Source organism: Odontesthes bonariensis, chromosome 11 (assembly GCF_027942865.1).
Source record: "Odontesthes bonariensis isolate fOdoBon6 chromosome 11, fOdoBon6.hap1, whole genome shotgun sequence".
In the NCBI taxonomy this organism is placed as follows: Eukaryota; Metazoa; Chordata; class Actinopteri; order Atheriniformes; family Atherinopsidae; genus Odontesthes; species Odontesthes bonariensis.
In genome coordinates, this window is record NC_134516.1 from 16,050,681 (window position 1) to 16,064,586 (window position 13,906).

Sequence of the window (13,906 nt, forward strand, 5' to 3'; positions counted from 1 at the left end):
CGTTAAAAACTTTGATAATTGTTTGCTAAATGTAAAGGACATTTTAAGCTTATGTGGCGGATCAATGCTTTGCATTTAGTCAGTTAGGGCTGTGTTTTTTTAATGAAGTAATTCACTAACATCTTGCTGTAAGTTGATTGTTAATTTCTGAAACTATCACCACTGTATACACAGTCTGTGCAGCAAATGATGATATTCCCTGTGTCCTGATCAAAGAAGTAGCATCTTTTCCAGGTTCTGAGCTCTCTGATAGGAGGTCCGCAGCAGGAGACTCAACAAATGTCTTATTGGATGAGATTTCAATCACTGCTTCTGGTCGCAGCATTTAGAATAAGATCAGAGCAAAAATATTTGTCAGAGAAAATATTTAGGAGGTGTTTCACACCAACATAAACTTGTTAAGGAATAGTTTAGGTGTTTTAAAGCGGGTTGTTGTTGTGAGATGTGCTTATGAATGGTATGTAAAAGTATGTAGCTCACACGGTTCGTGTTTTTTTCTTGTAGTTTGCGCACATATCTCTCAGCGGTCATTTTCACCCGGAGCTTGTTAAGGGGCTACAGCTGCATACACTTGGAATCTAACGCCTAACCCTGACGGTGCCATCAGCTTATTGAAATTCAGTTTTCTCATCAAATTGAAATATCCCCGCTCCGCCATATTTAACCCTTAGTTTGAACTCTTTTCCTATTCTCCACATGCACAGTCCTCCCCCGTGCAGGCAAAATCTCATAGACTCATGGAGCAGAAGTTATTGATAGGCCCACAGTTTGGGGGCAGCCAAGGCCTACAGTAGGCCAGGGTTGAGAGCTTTATCTGCAGATGACAACAGAGGAGAGTTGGCGCTGTGCCCAGCAGAGCTACCACTCCATCGCCTCACCCTCTGCCCACACAGGCTAAGCTTGACCTTGGGCAGGGCAAAGCCACCTTTCTCCCTCTTATCACTTTAGAACAACCCCCACCCCGACCGCCCCCTCTCCCGGATGGAGGAAAGGGAGGAGCTGGGAGTAAAGGAAACAAACTGGCACATCATGTTTCGTTGATCTGAAATTACCCACGACACAGGCTGTGTGCATATACACACATTCTAACATTCAGACTTTCTTGCTGGCATGGCACTCAATCTCCCAGATGTTTACTGCGTTTCGACACACAAACAGTCCGCTTTCACAACTGGACGCATTTTCGCTCTTCTTTTCATTGCAAAAAACCTTTTAAAATTCACCCTTGTCTTCTGTGTGCACGTCTAAATCAGCTTAACCACCAAGAGTGAGCTTTTCTCTTCCTCCCTTTTCTCTATGCAAATGTTTTGTTCTTCACGCTAGAGTTTAAATCGGTATTTCTATTGATTTTTGTGGCTTGTGAGAGACAGCAGCCTTTGCAGGGACACTGTTGTTTTTCATCTGTGAATTTTTCTGAAAATATCTGCCTCTATAACTGGAAGCGAAAATGAGACAAATGTCTTTTATCATTAATGTTTGTTTTCATCGAAAATCTGCATATTAAAAGTGTGAAAGTGAAACTCGCAGAGTTCAGCTAAATTAAACACTGTAAAACTGGCATCATTTTTAGAAACTTTTGAGCTGCCTGTACTCTCTCCTTGGAACAACCCGCTCATTATTTACACAAACTAATTTTGATCCACGTTCTCCTCGTCGTCCGACAATTAAATTTCCTGTTTTGGCTGCAAAGCTTCGTCCTGTTTTCTGTTACGGGATCTTAGGAGTGACTCGAACTCCCTCTGTGTCTTCTCAGCTGCACAGGGCGAGGAGAGGGAGTGCGCCTTCACAGACCAGCAGCAGCAGTGGGAGGTGGAGCGAGTAGCGGGAGGCGAAGGCCGGGTCTCCCCGGAGAACACCACCATTCGATGTGCCAAGGGCAGCCACTGTTTTGGCCTGTGGGAGAAAAGTCCTCCGGGCGAAGTGCGGCTGGTCAAGCAAGGTAAATTCCCTGAAGCCTTCTTTCGTCAAGCAAATGTCTCAAGTAAGAAAAGATGGTGCATTTAATTACATTGCCAATTATTTCATAATGCATTCATCGGTTATTTGCCATGCTCAAATTCCAAACAATCTTCTTTCTTTAATGTGAGCAACTCTATTCTGAATTTCTAGAGATCGATTGCTGGTTGATCCCAAGCACATTAACAAGCCTCTATTTTGATAATTGATTGTTAGTTAATTGATGTACTGTACAATTTGATAGCGCCAACTTCTCAAATGTGACAACTTTTTGCATTGTTTTATATTAACATTACATTGTTGTAGAGTCTGTCAGACAAAACAGGGTATTTGTTGTTATTTCTCCCTGTGATCTAACATCCACTCAAGCTCTAACACATATTATGATGAATCGAAAGATCTGCTTCAGGAAAAAGTATTTCCTTTATTCAACTCAAAGCCTTTAAAGCTTTAAGCAGGCTTCATGAGGTTATTTGAAAAAAGCAAAAAAAAATAGCCGTAAACTGACTCCTTTTTTCCACATCTGTATTATAAAGTCCAATAGAACAAACAAATAAGTGAAGCAATTTATACGTCTACTTGAGTGTCGCGCGTAAGCTGTTACGCATTGTCAAACGTTACAGTTGTCAGGGTGAAGTGTTCCCTTTTCTACTTTTTTTTTAAGGGTTTTCAGGACATTCTCAGGATCCTTGATATCAGATCAGTGCTTCATAATTGAAACACTCCTTCGGGGGGGGATACTGTCATGATGATGGACTGTGGTTAGAACTCCACTTTTTTTTTTTTTACCTAAAAACCCATTTCCCTCTCTCAGGTTGCTGGAGTCACTTGAGTGATAATGGTTGCCATGACGACCGCTGCGTGGTGACTAACCTGCCCCCACAGATACAGAATGGCACATACCACTTCTGCTGCTGTGGTAGCGACATGTGCAATGTCAACTTCACAGAGGACTTCCCACCGCCGAGCCCCACCACCCCACAGCCCTTCAGTAAGGACGCACACTGGCTGCCTTACACAACACATTTAATATGAAACGTACTGATTTTGTAGTTAATATCAATGTCTAAGAAAGAAGTTCAGACAGAAAGATTTAAAGCCAAATCTTCTTTTGTGGTTAAGTAGGTGTTCAGGGCATTCATTTGCTGCTGATGAGCTATGATATCAATTTAGTTGAACTGCATGGATGAAGTCCAAGAGAAATGATATTGTATTGACAAAACAACTGTGATTTCTTTAAAAAAAAAAAAATCGGATCACTTGTCATATTTTCCACTGATGGTGTGGCCTTTTCAGACGGATGAATTGACATAAGGAGCAATTTGTAACATTTTAACCACGGTCACAATCATTTCTTTAACAACGAGGTGCTTTGGGTTGGGGTCAGCAGGCAGACCTGCACCTACTTACTTCTACTCACTCTCTGCTCCTCTTCTACTACATAATTTATGAGCTGGTTGTGTTCAGAGAGCAGAGGAAACAGTTAGATTTTTAGGGTTCTTAATCATCTCTGGAATAGATTATAATCCGTTAACACAGAGTGGGAGAGGCTTATATTAAATTAAAGTTTGTTTATCTGCTTGTCTTTTGTGCTTCTGAGATGTGGGTTAATTGGCAGTGGCAGCAGATGTATTGTTAACCGTTTCTTATGCAAGTTTCAGCTGTGAATAAAAGCAGAATGTGTGGTTTGATGAGGCTGGTTGTGAAGACAGCTAATCACCTCTCCTGCCGACACAAACGCACGCTCTCTGCAAACCATGTTGTCTCTCTGCATTCCACAGATTACATGGCGTCTGCTCTCAGTGTCTGTCTGCAAGCCTGCCGGCGACTGTTACACTGCGTAGACAGATGACTGTACAAAGAAAGGAGTGATTGAGAAATAGTTTGGCGTGATCATCTTTAATTAGATAGTGAAATTGTTGTTTGAATTGTTATAGAATTTTAAATCCCATTTCCAGTTATGCATGATTGGTGATTCCGGACATGTCTGGGCAGATTAGAGGCAAGACATTATTTGAGTCATATGGCTGTCTTGAGTGTACTTAATACAAAACTCATGTATTGGGAGAAGTCCTAATATTCAGTACGCGAGTACAAGTAACAAAACTACACTCTCCAAATCCTCAGATAGGGCCTGCATTTAGAATTTAATTTAAATCAACACTAGATAAGTCTGAACCTTAAAACTATGTGTCTCTAACTCCACCTAAAAAGTTCCCCAACCTTTTATTATGCAAATTCACAGGCCTGAAACCGCTCTGGAGCACCCGAAGGCTGAAAAATCACTCTTTAGAATTTGCCCAGAACGTCGCCTCGCATGTTTTGGGGGCTTTTTTTTTAATGGTTGTCTTTGTGGCCCCTTACACATTAAAACAAATTGATTTGTGTGACTGTACATGTGCAGGGCCGACCCAGAGATCTGTTCGGTGTTACATTCCACAACTGTCAGGGGGAACCAACGCGCAAAACATTTGTAAAACTCTCCAGTGTTTTGAAAAAAAAAATAATAATAATAATCTGATTTTAATTTTGACAGCATCAAAGTAAATTGTTTAAGGGTGGACTTTGTCACTTTGGTCTCCAAAAAACGATCATCACGAGACAGATTTTAAGTTTGCGTTTCTATTTCGAGTACATTTTTTTCTCACCAAGTTGTTTTCTCCATCGAGAGAATAGCTGAACAACAACTAGCGAAAGCAAAAAATAAATAATGCTAATTTTGATCTAACTGCTGATAATGTGTACAGCTGCATAGATGCATATAGTGAGGTTTTTTTTTTTTTTTTTGAAGGTTGTAGTTGAATTTTTAATGTTCTAAACATTTTTTCACAAAGAGCACCTTTAAAGCTGGGGTGCAGGACCTCCCCAAAGAAAGGATTCTCCGCTACATTGAAGACCCTCCCATTCAAGTTCGCACAGAGCCGATTAAGCCTATCAACAGCAGTTAAATCTCTCTGTATGTGGCATTATAGTGTCAAATCTGGTGTCTTCAGTATTATTTCTGTGCTGTTGCACTGGCACAGATATGTTTTTATCTCAGCCAGCCATGATTTATTTACGTGAGCTGAAGAGGGAACCAACCTTTACAAAGATCAATGTTGTGTATATGATTTTTATCTGAAATGGGACCAGAGCTGCCAGATCAAGTGAAGTGTGCATAGTAGAATACAATATTTTCATCTGACGTGTTAGCAAAAGGGAATTTACACAAATAGTTTTACTTAATAAACCTTTCCAGGATTTGGGCTTTGGGATAACTTGCTCATTAAAGGTTTGATCATGTGGTGATGCAAATGCGCAGGTGCTAACAATGATATTGTGGTGATTCTAAATGTTTTGTGAAGTTTGTTTGGTTTGTTTGGAGTGTGTGTGTGTGTGTGTGTATCTGTTTTGAACGGAGTGACCTTGGCATTTGAGGGGAGCCGTGTTGACTCCCATGTGGATGTGTGTGTGTGTGTGTGTGTGTGCAAGAGTGTGTATGCATGCTCGTGCTAGTATGTCAGCCCTTAGGCTCTGGACACCATCTATTATTGATAACACTGGTGTCTCCCAGCAGCACCAGTGTGTTGCCTGATGGTAACGGATGCAGTGTTGCTAGACAGCCAACTCTCCACTATTCTGTTATTTGATTTTTTTTTTTGTTTTCCTCTGTGCCTTTACGCACCGCGTTCCTGAGAAAAATGGTTTATGTGTATATGTTGGAACATATATCTTGCTGCAAAGAGTATATTTGCATTAGACCATTTAAAACTGTCCAATATTATTTCATTTGTTCGACTTTTTTCAAACTGACTCAAGCTTAAATGCTGCTGAATTGGTTTCTATGTGCTGAACACTGTAGAAGAAGCAGTCTGTGCCTCCAACCGAGGAGCTATCATTGTTGCTATAGTGAAGCCTTTTCCTCTTTGCACTGCTGGCACAAATCAGTGCCCAGAACTGCCTAGAAAGGCTTAGGTTCACAGCAAAAGTTAATCCCACCTAGGTCATTATAATCCTCGAAAAACTCATCTGTGTACCTTGAAATTGTACATCAAAGTTTTTTGACAGGATACAACTCTCATGCCTTTAAAATTGCTCGGGATATGACTTTAACTCTTCTTACTCGTTCGGTAAATGGGGAGGTATGAATATGCTAACCTAGCCTCGCCCACATCTCCACCCACCAGCAAGTGACAAGAGCCCTCCCCGTCTCTGCTAAGCAATGACTAACTGTAATAGAGCTTGGGAACGTGATGTCAGACCATGTTAGAAAATGCAATGCAGCTAAATTTGCTCACGGATTAATGCTTGCGGCAGAATCTGTCTGGTCTTGTTGTTTTTCGGAATTTTTTTTGTTCAAAAGTGGCAAGTGAAAATAGTGAACGTTTGTAATGTTGTCAGCTCCAATAACCATTCTCGCAGTTGGTGTGGTGATCATATCTTATATAAAAAGAGTCGACTTTTTTCCTTTTCTCAGTTGGGAGAAAAAACAGTGGAGGTAAAGGAGCTAACACAGGCCTTGTATGGCGTGGCTAGCAGTAAGGCAGCTAGACATTACCTTCAGCAGCATTCCCTGACAAACTGAAAGTATTGACTACATTTTCACCAAATTTGAAGCAAACTGAGCGTTTTAACAAAGAATTCATATTTACAAGTAAACACTCAGCAAGACAGCATTCCAATTGCAGTGCTGGTTTGTTCGCACAGCTCGCAGAGTGCCATGGCCTCTAGTTTGGCTTCTCGGCCCTAACTAGCCTGGCGCTCCATGAGCTAGTGGCTTCCGTTTAACTGGGAGCAAATGAGCACGCTTCTACCCGCCTCCCACGGTTTGCCAAGGCCGTCGCTCATTGCTCCGCCTTATTTCAGCTATGCTCCCCACCTAGCCTGTACTAACTTCTCCTCACCTTCCTAGTTTCTCATGCCTTCTGTTCCTCCTAGTACATGTGAATCAGCTGTACAGGGCTGATCCGCCTTGCTGATACTTTCAGTGGTGCTCTGCAGATTCAAAGCAGAAATGCTCAGCCACAGCACGGATGGCTGATTTTTTTTTTTTTTTTTGTAACACCTCATCGACATCTTGATTCATTAATTATTTCTGTGTGTATTTCTATTACACATGAAACGTAGCAAGTATGTAGCTTGTAGTGTTTGTTGTTATCGTGTTATAATTCCAAGGCTCACTTGAAGCGCTTGTGAATTTGTATAATCATCCAAAAGACACAGCTTCATAAACACATGTAGTATATGGCACATTGGTTGTGCTGGAGGACTCAAAGGGCTCAGATGAACCTATTAAACTGAAATCTTCCTGTGGAAATATTAGTATTGGAAGATTTGGGCATCCTCTCACTGCTGCAAACAAATTAAAGGCCTGGTTTTAGAAAATTGACCCTCCCTACATAAAGGTCAAAATGTGATGTGTACTTCTTATTTAATTATGTCTCTTACTTGTAGACCCCAACCCACTGCGCCATGAAGAGACCGTTATTATCGCCCTGGCAACAGTCTCCGTGCTGGCTGTGGTCGCTGTAGCAGCCCTCTTTGGTTACCGGATGATGCACGGTGAGTTACCATGGCGCCAAGCTGTGAGAAAAGCAGGGAACATTCATTACTCAAGGCTAAATGTTTTTTTGGTTGAAATTCAGTAGCTTCACATGTGGAAACAGAGTTGATCCTTTGTTCGGATGCAAATGCATGTTAGGTCATTTTTATATTGAAACTTTAACACTGTGTATTATCAGGAGATGGTAAGCAAGCGCTGCACAACCTCAATATGATGGAGGCTGCTGGCTCTGAGAGCTCCCTGGACCTTGACAATCTGAAACTACTTGAGGTTAGTGCCCACAGCACTCTGTCCGTCCCTCTGTCTCTGTGTCTACATCAGGTCCAGCTTGTAAAAGTCACCTGTTCATTAGCTGAATTTACTTTTTCATCCAAGCAAACAGCCAAAGTATTTAGATGAGCTCATAGGGAGTCGGTACAGCAGCAAATGTAAATTTCTTTACTTTCCAACCCTTGAGTTTAATTTGAAATATCAAGATTTAGAAAGATTACTTTAATGGTTCCCCACAAAAATATTATTTTAATCCTTAATGGTAACCTTGGAGATGAGTGTGTAAAATAGCATTAAGGTGTCAAAAAAAACTAAATCCCTCTCAGCAACATGGCTCACTACATCTTTAATTTCTCAAATCCTGTGGATTTACACTGGCCTCTTTTATAAAGGATGAAAGCTTGTATCGTTGCAGTTGTCTCGCTAGCTTCAGCATCTTTACATGGAGAGTATGTTAGGGAGGGAAGAAAACGACAGATCGGAAGAGAAAGGAAAAACCAAAGATAGAGATTAAAAGATAGACCAAAAATACATCAAGGTTTATGGTTGCATTTCTCGTTTCAATGTGACTTTTATCATCTGATCATGGAAGGATGAATTACGTGGCAGGTCAGGCATCCAAAAATAGGAATTTGCTTACACTGACACAGAATCCTAAGTACCCAGTATGAAAGTGGGAGAGCTCATATTTGTGATAGGAAGTCAATAATTTTTGTACGATATTTAGTTTCAATGACGATATAATTAGGGATTTGAAAGGCAAACTGATTTACTGTTCTCACTCATGCTCACTTTTTCTGCTATAAGAAGATATACTCAGAGCAGCGCAGGGTTGATATAAAACACAAGGCGTAAATGCCATGTAAAAATGTCAGCCGTCTGAAAAGTTTCTGCTGTGGTTTCGTTAAGACTCCCAGCCAGTCGGCGCTGAACAAAATGATCCATCGACATGGACGCAGTCACATTTTTCCCCCATTCAGTAACTGTAAGCTCAGAGAGAAGGACATTTTTAAGCTGGAGCTTAGTTCAGGACACTGTCCTTGAGCCTTATCAAGTGGACATGCTTGTTCTCATTAAATGCATCTTGTCTGGTGAGGTAGTGGTAGTAAGCCAGGGAGCCCTCCTCACAGACAAAACAAGTTCATTGTTTTCCATAGGAGGTTTTCCACTCAGAGATAAATGTTAAGAGGTAAAAATTAAATGCACTCTTGAACTCTTTTAACTCGCATGCAGATGACTGTTTAAGGCAGTATATTTGGTCCTTAATATCTTGCTGTGCTCTGGCTAATTAGGGATACTAATTCAATAATTAGGAACTGACTCAAAGTCATTTTAACTGTTTAACCCTAATGGTTGTTTGTAATTTAATTTATTTCCCGTCTCTCTTCTGGCTCCCCGTCTGACTCACTGTACTTCCTTGTGGCTGTTTGTTCCACTCCTTGAAATTTTTAAGCGTCTGTTTTTGGCCCCTTTGTGTTTTTATCGAGCACTATGCCTGTTTTTTGACTTGGCAATATCTCTGGGGCAAAGTATTTACAGCAGCCTAAGCTATGTTAAATTTTTCTTGTAGACCAGTGAGTGATAAATTAAGTCTCGAAATAGTCTTTCCCCACTGTCACCGCATCTTTCAGCTGATTGGACGTGGCAGATATGGCGCCGTGTACTGCGGTTCGCTGGACGAGCGGCCCGTTGCCGTCAAGGTGTTTACCGCGGCCAATCGCCAGAACTTCCTCAACGAATGTTCCATCTACCGCCTACCACTTCTGGAGCACGACAACATCGCTCGGTTTGTTGCTGCCGATGAGCGGACCGGCACAGAAGGACGCACAGAGTACCTGTTGGTCATGGACTACTACCCACATGTGAGTACAGGGGAAAACAAAGCTTTGTATATGAAGCATGTTTTGTCACTTAAAATGTGTTTTAGAGCTTAAGCCCTCAATCCTGTTTTATCTGATACCAATGGAAAAGCAAACTTGTGGTATTTTGACAAGGAAGTCCGTTGGTGAGGACAGCCAACATTATTTGATTGTGTCTGCGGCACCAGCAGCTTTTCACATAACGGCCAAACCAAGTTAACTGCGTGGTTTCATTGCTGACTCGTCGGAGGCTTGCAGCTCCGTACCTCCCAGCTCACTGTAACTAATTCTAGCTCTTCCATCACACCCTGGCAGATGGAACTGGCTGCAACAAATGGCTGCTTTGTACCCTTTTGTTTTCTTCTTCTTCCCAAACATATTGTTGCTGAATTATTGTGGTCAGTGCTAAGTGGTCGGGACAAATGCATTTTGGCTTTCTGCAATGTTTTTTCTGTTTAGCTAGTCAAAAGACTTGAATATGCTCAATCATTAGGATACCTTAAGAGTGAATCATCAGAAACGTCTTGCAGCTGTCGTAGAGGCACCATTTAACAGTTGGGAGAGGTTTTAGTGGGACCGAATCACCCTCATAGCACTGGACAGGATGATGCTGTTTGCCCTGTCAACCCTTCTTGAGTTGATATGCCATTTTATTTCAGCATTATACTGCAACATTAAAAATAAAAAAAGAATATGTAATAGCAGAATAATTCCAGAATGTGACTCAATTGTTAAGTGGTCTTCTGCCCAGTTGATGGATAAATTAGAGTCGGTTTGAATGAAAAGTTAAAATCATTTCAGCTATTCCCCGTCTTTTGCCTGCATACAAATGAACACACTGCTGCTGTTTTGATGATTTTTTTTTTTTTTTACTCCACCGTGTAGTGAAAAAAAACTCATCAACACTGACTGCTAAAGAATGCCTGTGGAACTCTTCAGTATTAATGTAGTTGTACATATATGCTGAATATGCTTTCTATCCAAACCTTGAGCTAATTACAAGTCAGCTGACCCCATCTGGTCCATGAAGGGAGCCTATTCTGTTAAGTAGTCATTAGTCTAATACACATTGTCATGGTAACACAGTGCAGGCCAGGCCAGGCCAGGCCAGGAGAGAGGGACACATAATTTGTTCGAGTAAATTATTATGTCATTTGTCTCAAACATACAGATGTAATGTAATTTTCTTTAGTAACGGATGCTAGAATTGCCTTGTGATTGATTTTTATACAAACTACTCAGTATGTGTGCTTATGTGCTTTTGTGCATGCGTAGTGTTATTACTGTTTGGGTTTTTTTTCTGAACCAGTGGATATTCATGGCTACTGGACATAATTCAGGAAGGAAATTAATTATATCCTATATAATTTCTGGTAAAGTGTTTTCATGCAGTTGCAGCTGATAATCATGAGATATTCTTACCTCACCACAAATACTTCAACCCTAATTTCCCTGTTCTTTTCTCTGGAATGAGCGTCATAACTCAAAACACTTTCCATGCATCTGTTGGTTGGCTTTAAAATGTTCAGTGTTCTAAGTCTTATTGAGAAATATCCCACCAGTGGAGGTCAAAGCACAAGATGATGCAATAGCTCAAGTTCTGTTGAGTGTATGAGAGTTGTTGTTGCTGAATGCTTTCACCTTGGCCTCTCCTCCATGCATATTTATGTGTTTTTTTTTTTGTTTTTTTTTACTCTTTACCATCTGCACCCTCCTACCTTCCCTGTCCCCTTCCCTGACTTCATACCTGTTCACTTCAGGGCTCTCTGAATCGCTACCTAAACATCCAGACCAATGATTGGGTCAGCAGCTGCCGGTTGGCTCACTCTGTCACTCGAGGCCTGGCGTACCTGCACACGGAGTTGTTTAAAGGAGGTAAACTGGAGGGCACACAAACACAAAGACATTTGTAGCCAATTATATAAGTGCCCACACTTCACTTGGGTTCAAATTTCAAGACTGCTAACTCAATCTGTACCTGAAACGTAAGCGCATTCAAAGAATAGTGGTGTAAAACGGGAATGCCTTGTTTATGCTGGGCCCAAACAGCCTTGATTATCATCTTGTGCTGGAGCCATCTTACATGCTACATACTGCAGCTCCCCTTCAGCCCGTTTGTCTCGGAGTGCTTTTGTATCCCTGTATTTTGACTAACGCTCGTGTACACACTGCATGCACGCCCTGCCAAGAGTATTTATAGACTCGCCTCAAGCTAGCCTCAGAGTAAAAAATGGACAGAGGGACAAGCTGGAGAGGCAAGCAAGGGAGTTGGATAAAATGTGAATATCCCTGTGGCTCTGTGAATTCAGTCGTAAGCATCAGAATGACTCTGAACGACTCTGGGTTTAAAAAAAAAAAATGTATGGTGGGTTTTTTTGCATATCACCAAACGTCAGCAGTTGCATTGAACTCTCCTCTTTTTGATCAACACAGATACACATCAAAAAGGCTTAGAAGTGACAAGGGAGGAAAGTGCACTATCATTAATGGTGTGTCACAAACACACGGGGGGAGAGAGTTGGGCTTACAGAGAGAGAAAAAAATTGAGGAAGCTGTAGAGTACCTGTGTTTGCAAGCTCTGTGTGTCGCTGCTAACAGCAGAATCTCTTGGGCTTTAGTACAGTTGTCATCCTCCCCCACTTGTCCTGCACATCAGAGGCAGGCAGCAGATATGATGTGGTGACTGCCGCAGCTTCCAGCTGCCTCACTGCACCCTCTGCTGGACCCAGAAAAAGCAGTTTATGATAAGGTCTTAATTTCATTGTTGTAGATTAGGTTAGAGGATTTAATATTACTGTTTGTTTACAGTGCAGTTTTCTGGAGTAAACAATGAGTAATGAGGGAAATGAAAAGCTATCTGAAAAGATTCTCCAGTGCGGTGCATTGTGCCTTGAGAAGTGCACCCGGACAAACACTTTTAATGAAAAAGAAAGGACCCCAAATCTTTCTCTAATTCTCTCTTCTCTCCTCCCTTAAGACTTGTACAAGCCAGCAGTTTCCCACAGAGACTTGAACAGCCGGAACATTCTTGTCAAGGCTGATGGCACATGTGTCATCATTGATTTTGGCCTGTCCATGAAGCTGACAGGGAACCGGCCGGCACGTCACGGCGAGGACGAAAACGCAGCTATTAGTGAGGTGAGTGTTCAGGAGGAGGGAGAGCTAATATCAGTCTCCTCACTTTACTCCACAAATCATAGATATTTCTTTTTTTGTGAACAAGATTAGCGTAGAGTCTCAGTTCAGGCACATCCTGCAGAAGAAATGGCATTATTGTTACAAATGATTGTAGAAGAGGTTGTTTCAAAATGTCATGTGCAGTGACACAGACAACATTAAATGCTGTGTGCTTCATTTTTTTCATACAATTCATATCATATTATAATACAAAATCTAATCCAATGCAAAATCAAATCCCATATGAATGGTTGCATCCATGACTTTGGGCAAGTGTTACGCTATATACAGGATGTGGCTCGAGTTAATTTTGCCCTAAAAGCTTTCAGCAGTCAAAAAGTTTTTTGGGTTTTTTTGCTCTCTTTTCAAATTTTTGCTCCTGGAGAACTCAGAGATCGCTGATTCGAGACATATCGCTGATGAAGTCAAACTAACAGTGACAAATGTGAGGAAAGAAACCAAAACAGAATTTAGAAAGTTGTCCCGGCAGGTTGATTCTTCAGTGTTAGTTCTTCAGACTCCATTTTGTTCTATAGCGCTTCATCTGACGCTGAATTGTGTTAACATGACTAAATAGCATCTGTTCTCACTTACAGAGCTTACACTTCTCAGAATTTTATCTATAAACTGATCACCCATGATTCAATAAACAGCTTAATAGCGCTGGATGTGTGAAGGATTATTTTTGTTTCTTCAGTTTGAGGCAAACCCATAAAGTATGTTATTGAATCTTTGTTTATTTAGGTTGCATTTCCTGTTTTGCCTTTTTAACTTCTGGTCATTATTGCTCAAGGCAGTGCATTTCTTAAACCTCAGAACTTGTGTCCACATTTCTGAATGAGTCAAAATGACCCAGATACAGCCACATACACACAGGTATAGGATTGAAAAGACCATCTACAACTAGCTTAACCATTTGTTGCAGCAGCAAATTAGCACTGGATTTTGGAGTAACATGTCAGGAGCAAACGATTTGTGAACTGACAGTGCTGTGGTGCAATTTAATCTTTTCCCTTTTCACACTGAGCTAAGAAGAAAGAAAAAGGAACAAAAAGGCCCACTAAAATGTAGTTTTTCTCTTCAGTGGGGAAGGACGCCATTA

The 13,906-nt window shown here is 41.2% G+C and overlaps 1 protein-coding gene across 1 annotated transcript in view; it reads left to right on the forward strand.

The window, feature by feature from the left end:
* LOC142391705 (bone morphogenetic protein receptor type-2-like) overlaps positions 1-13,906 on the forward strand; it is a 28,455-nt gene that overhangs the window by 8,836 nt on the left and 5,713 nt on the right. The window contains exons 2-8 of the mRNA XM_075477707.1: positions 1,754-1,939; positions 2,771-2,947; positions 7,390-7,497; positions 7,677-7,768; positions 9,400-9,630; positions 11,388-11,502; positions 12,605-12,765. Of these exons, the coding sequence (XP_075333822.1) occupies positions 1,754-1,939; positions 2,771-2,947; positions 7,390-7,497; positions 7,677-7,768; positions 9,400-9,630; positions 11,388-11,502; positions 12,605-12,765 (1,070 nt within the window). The remainder of the gene's footprint in view (positions 1-1,753; positions 1,940-2,770; positions 2,948-7,389; positions 7,498-7,676; positions 7,769-9,399; positions 9,631-11,387; positions 11,503-12,604; positions 12,766-13,906) is intronic.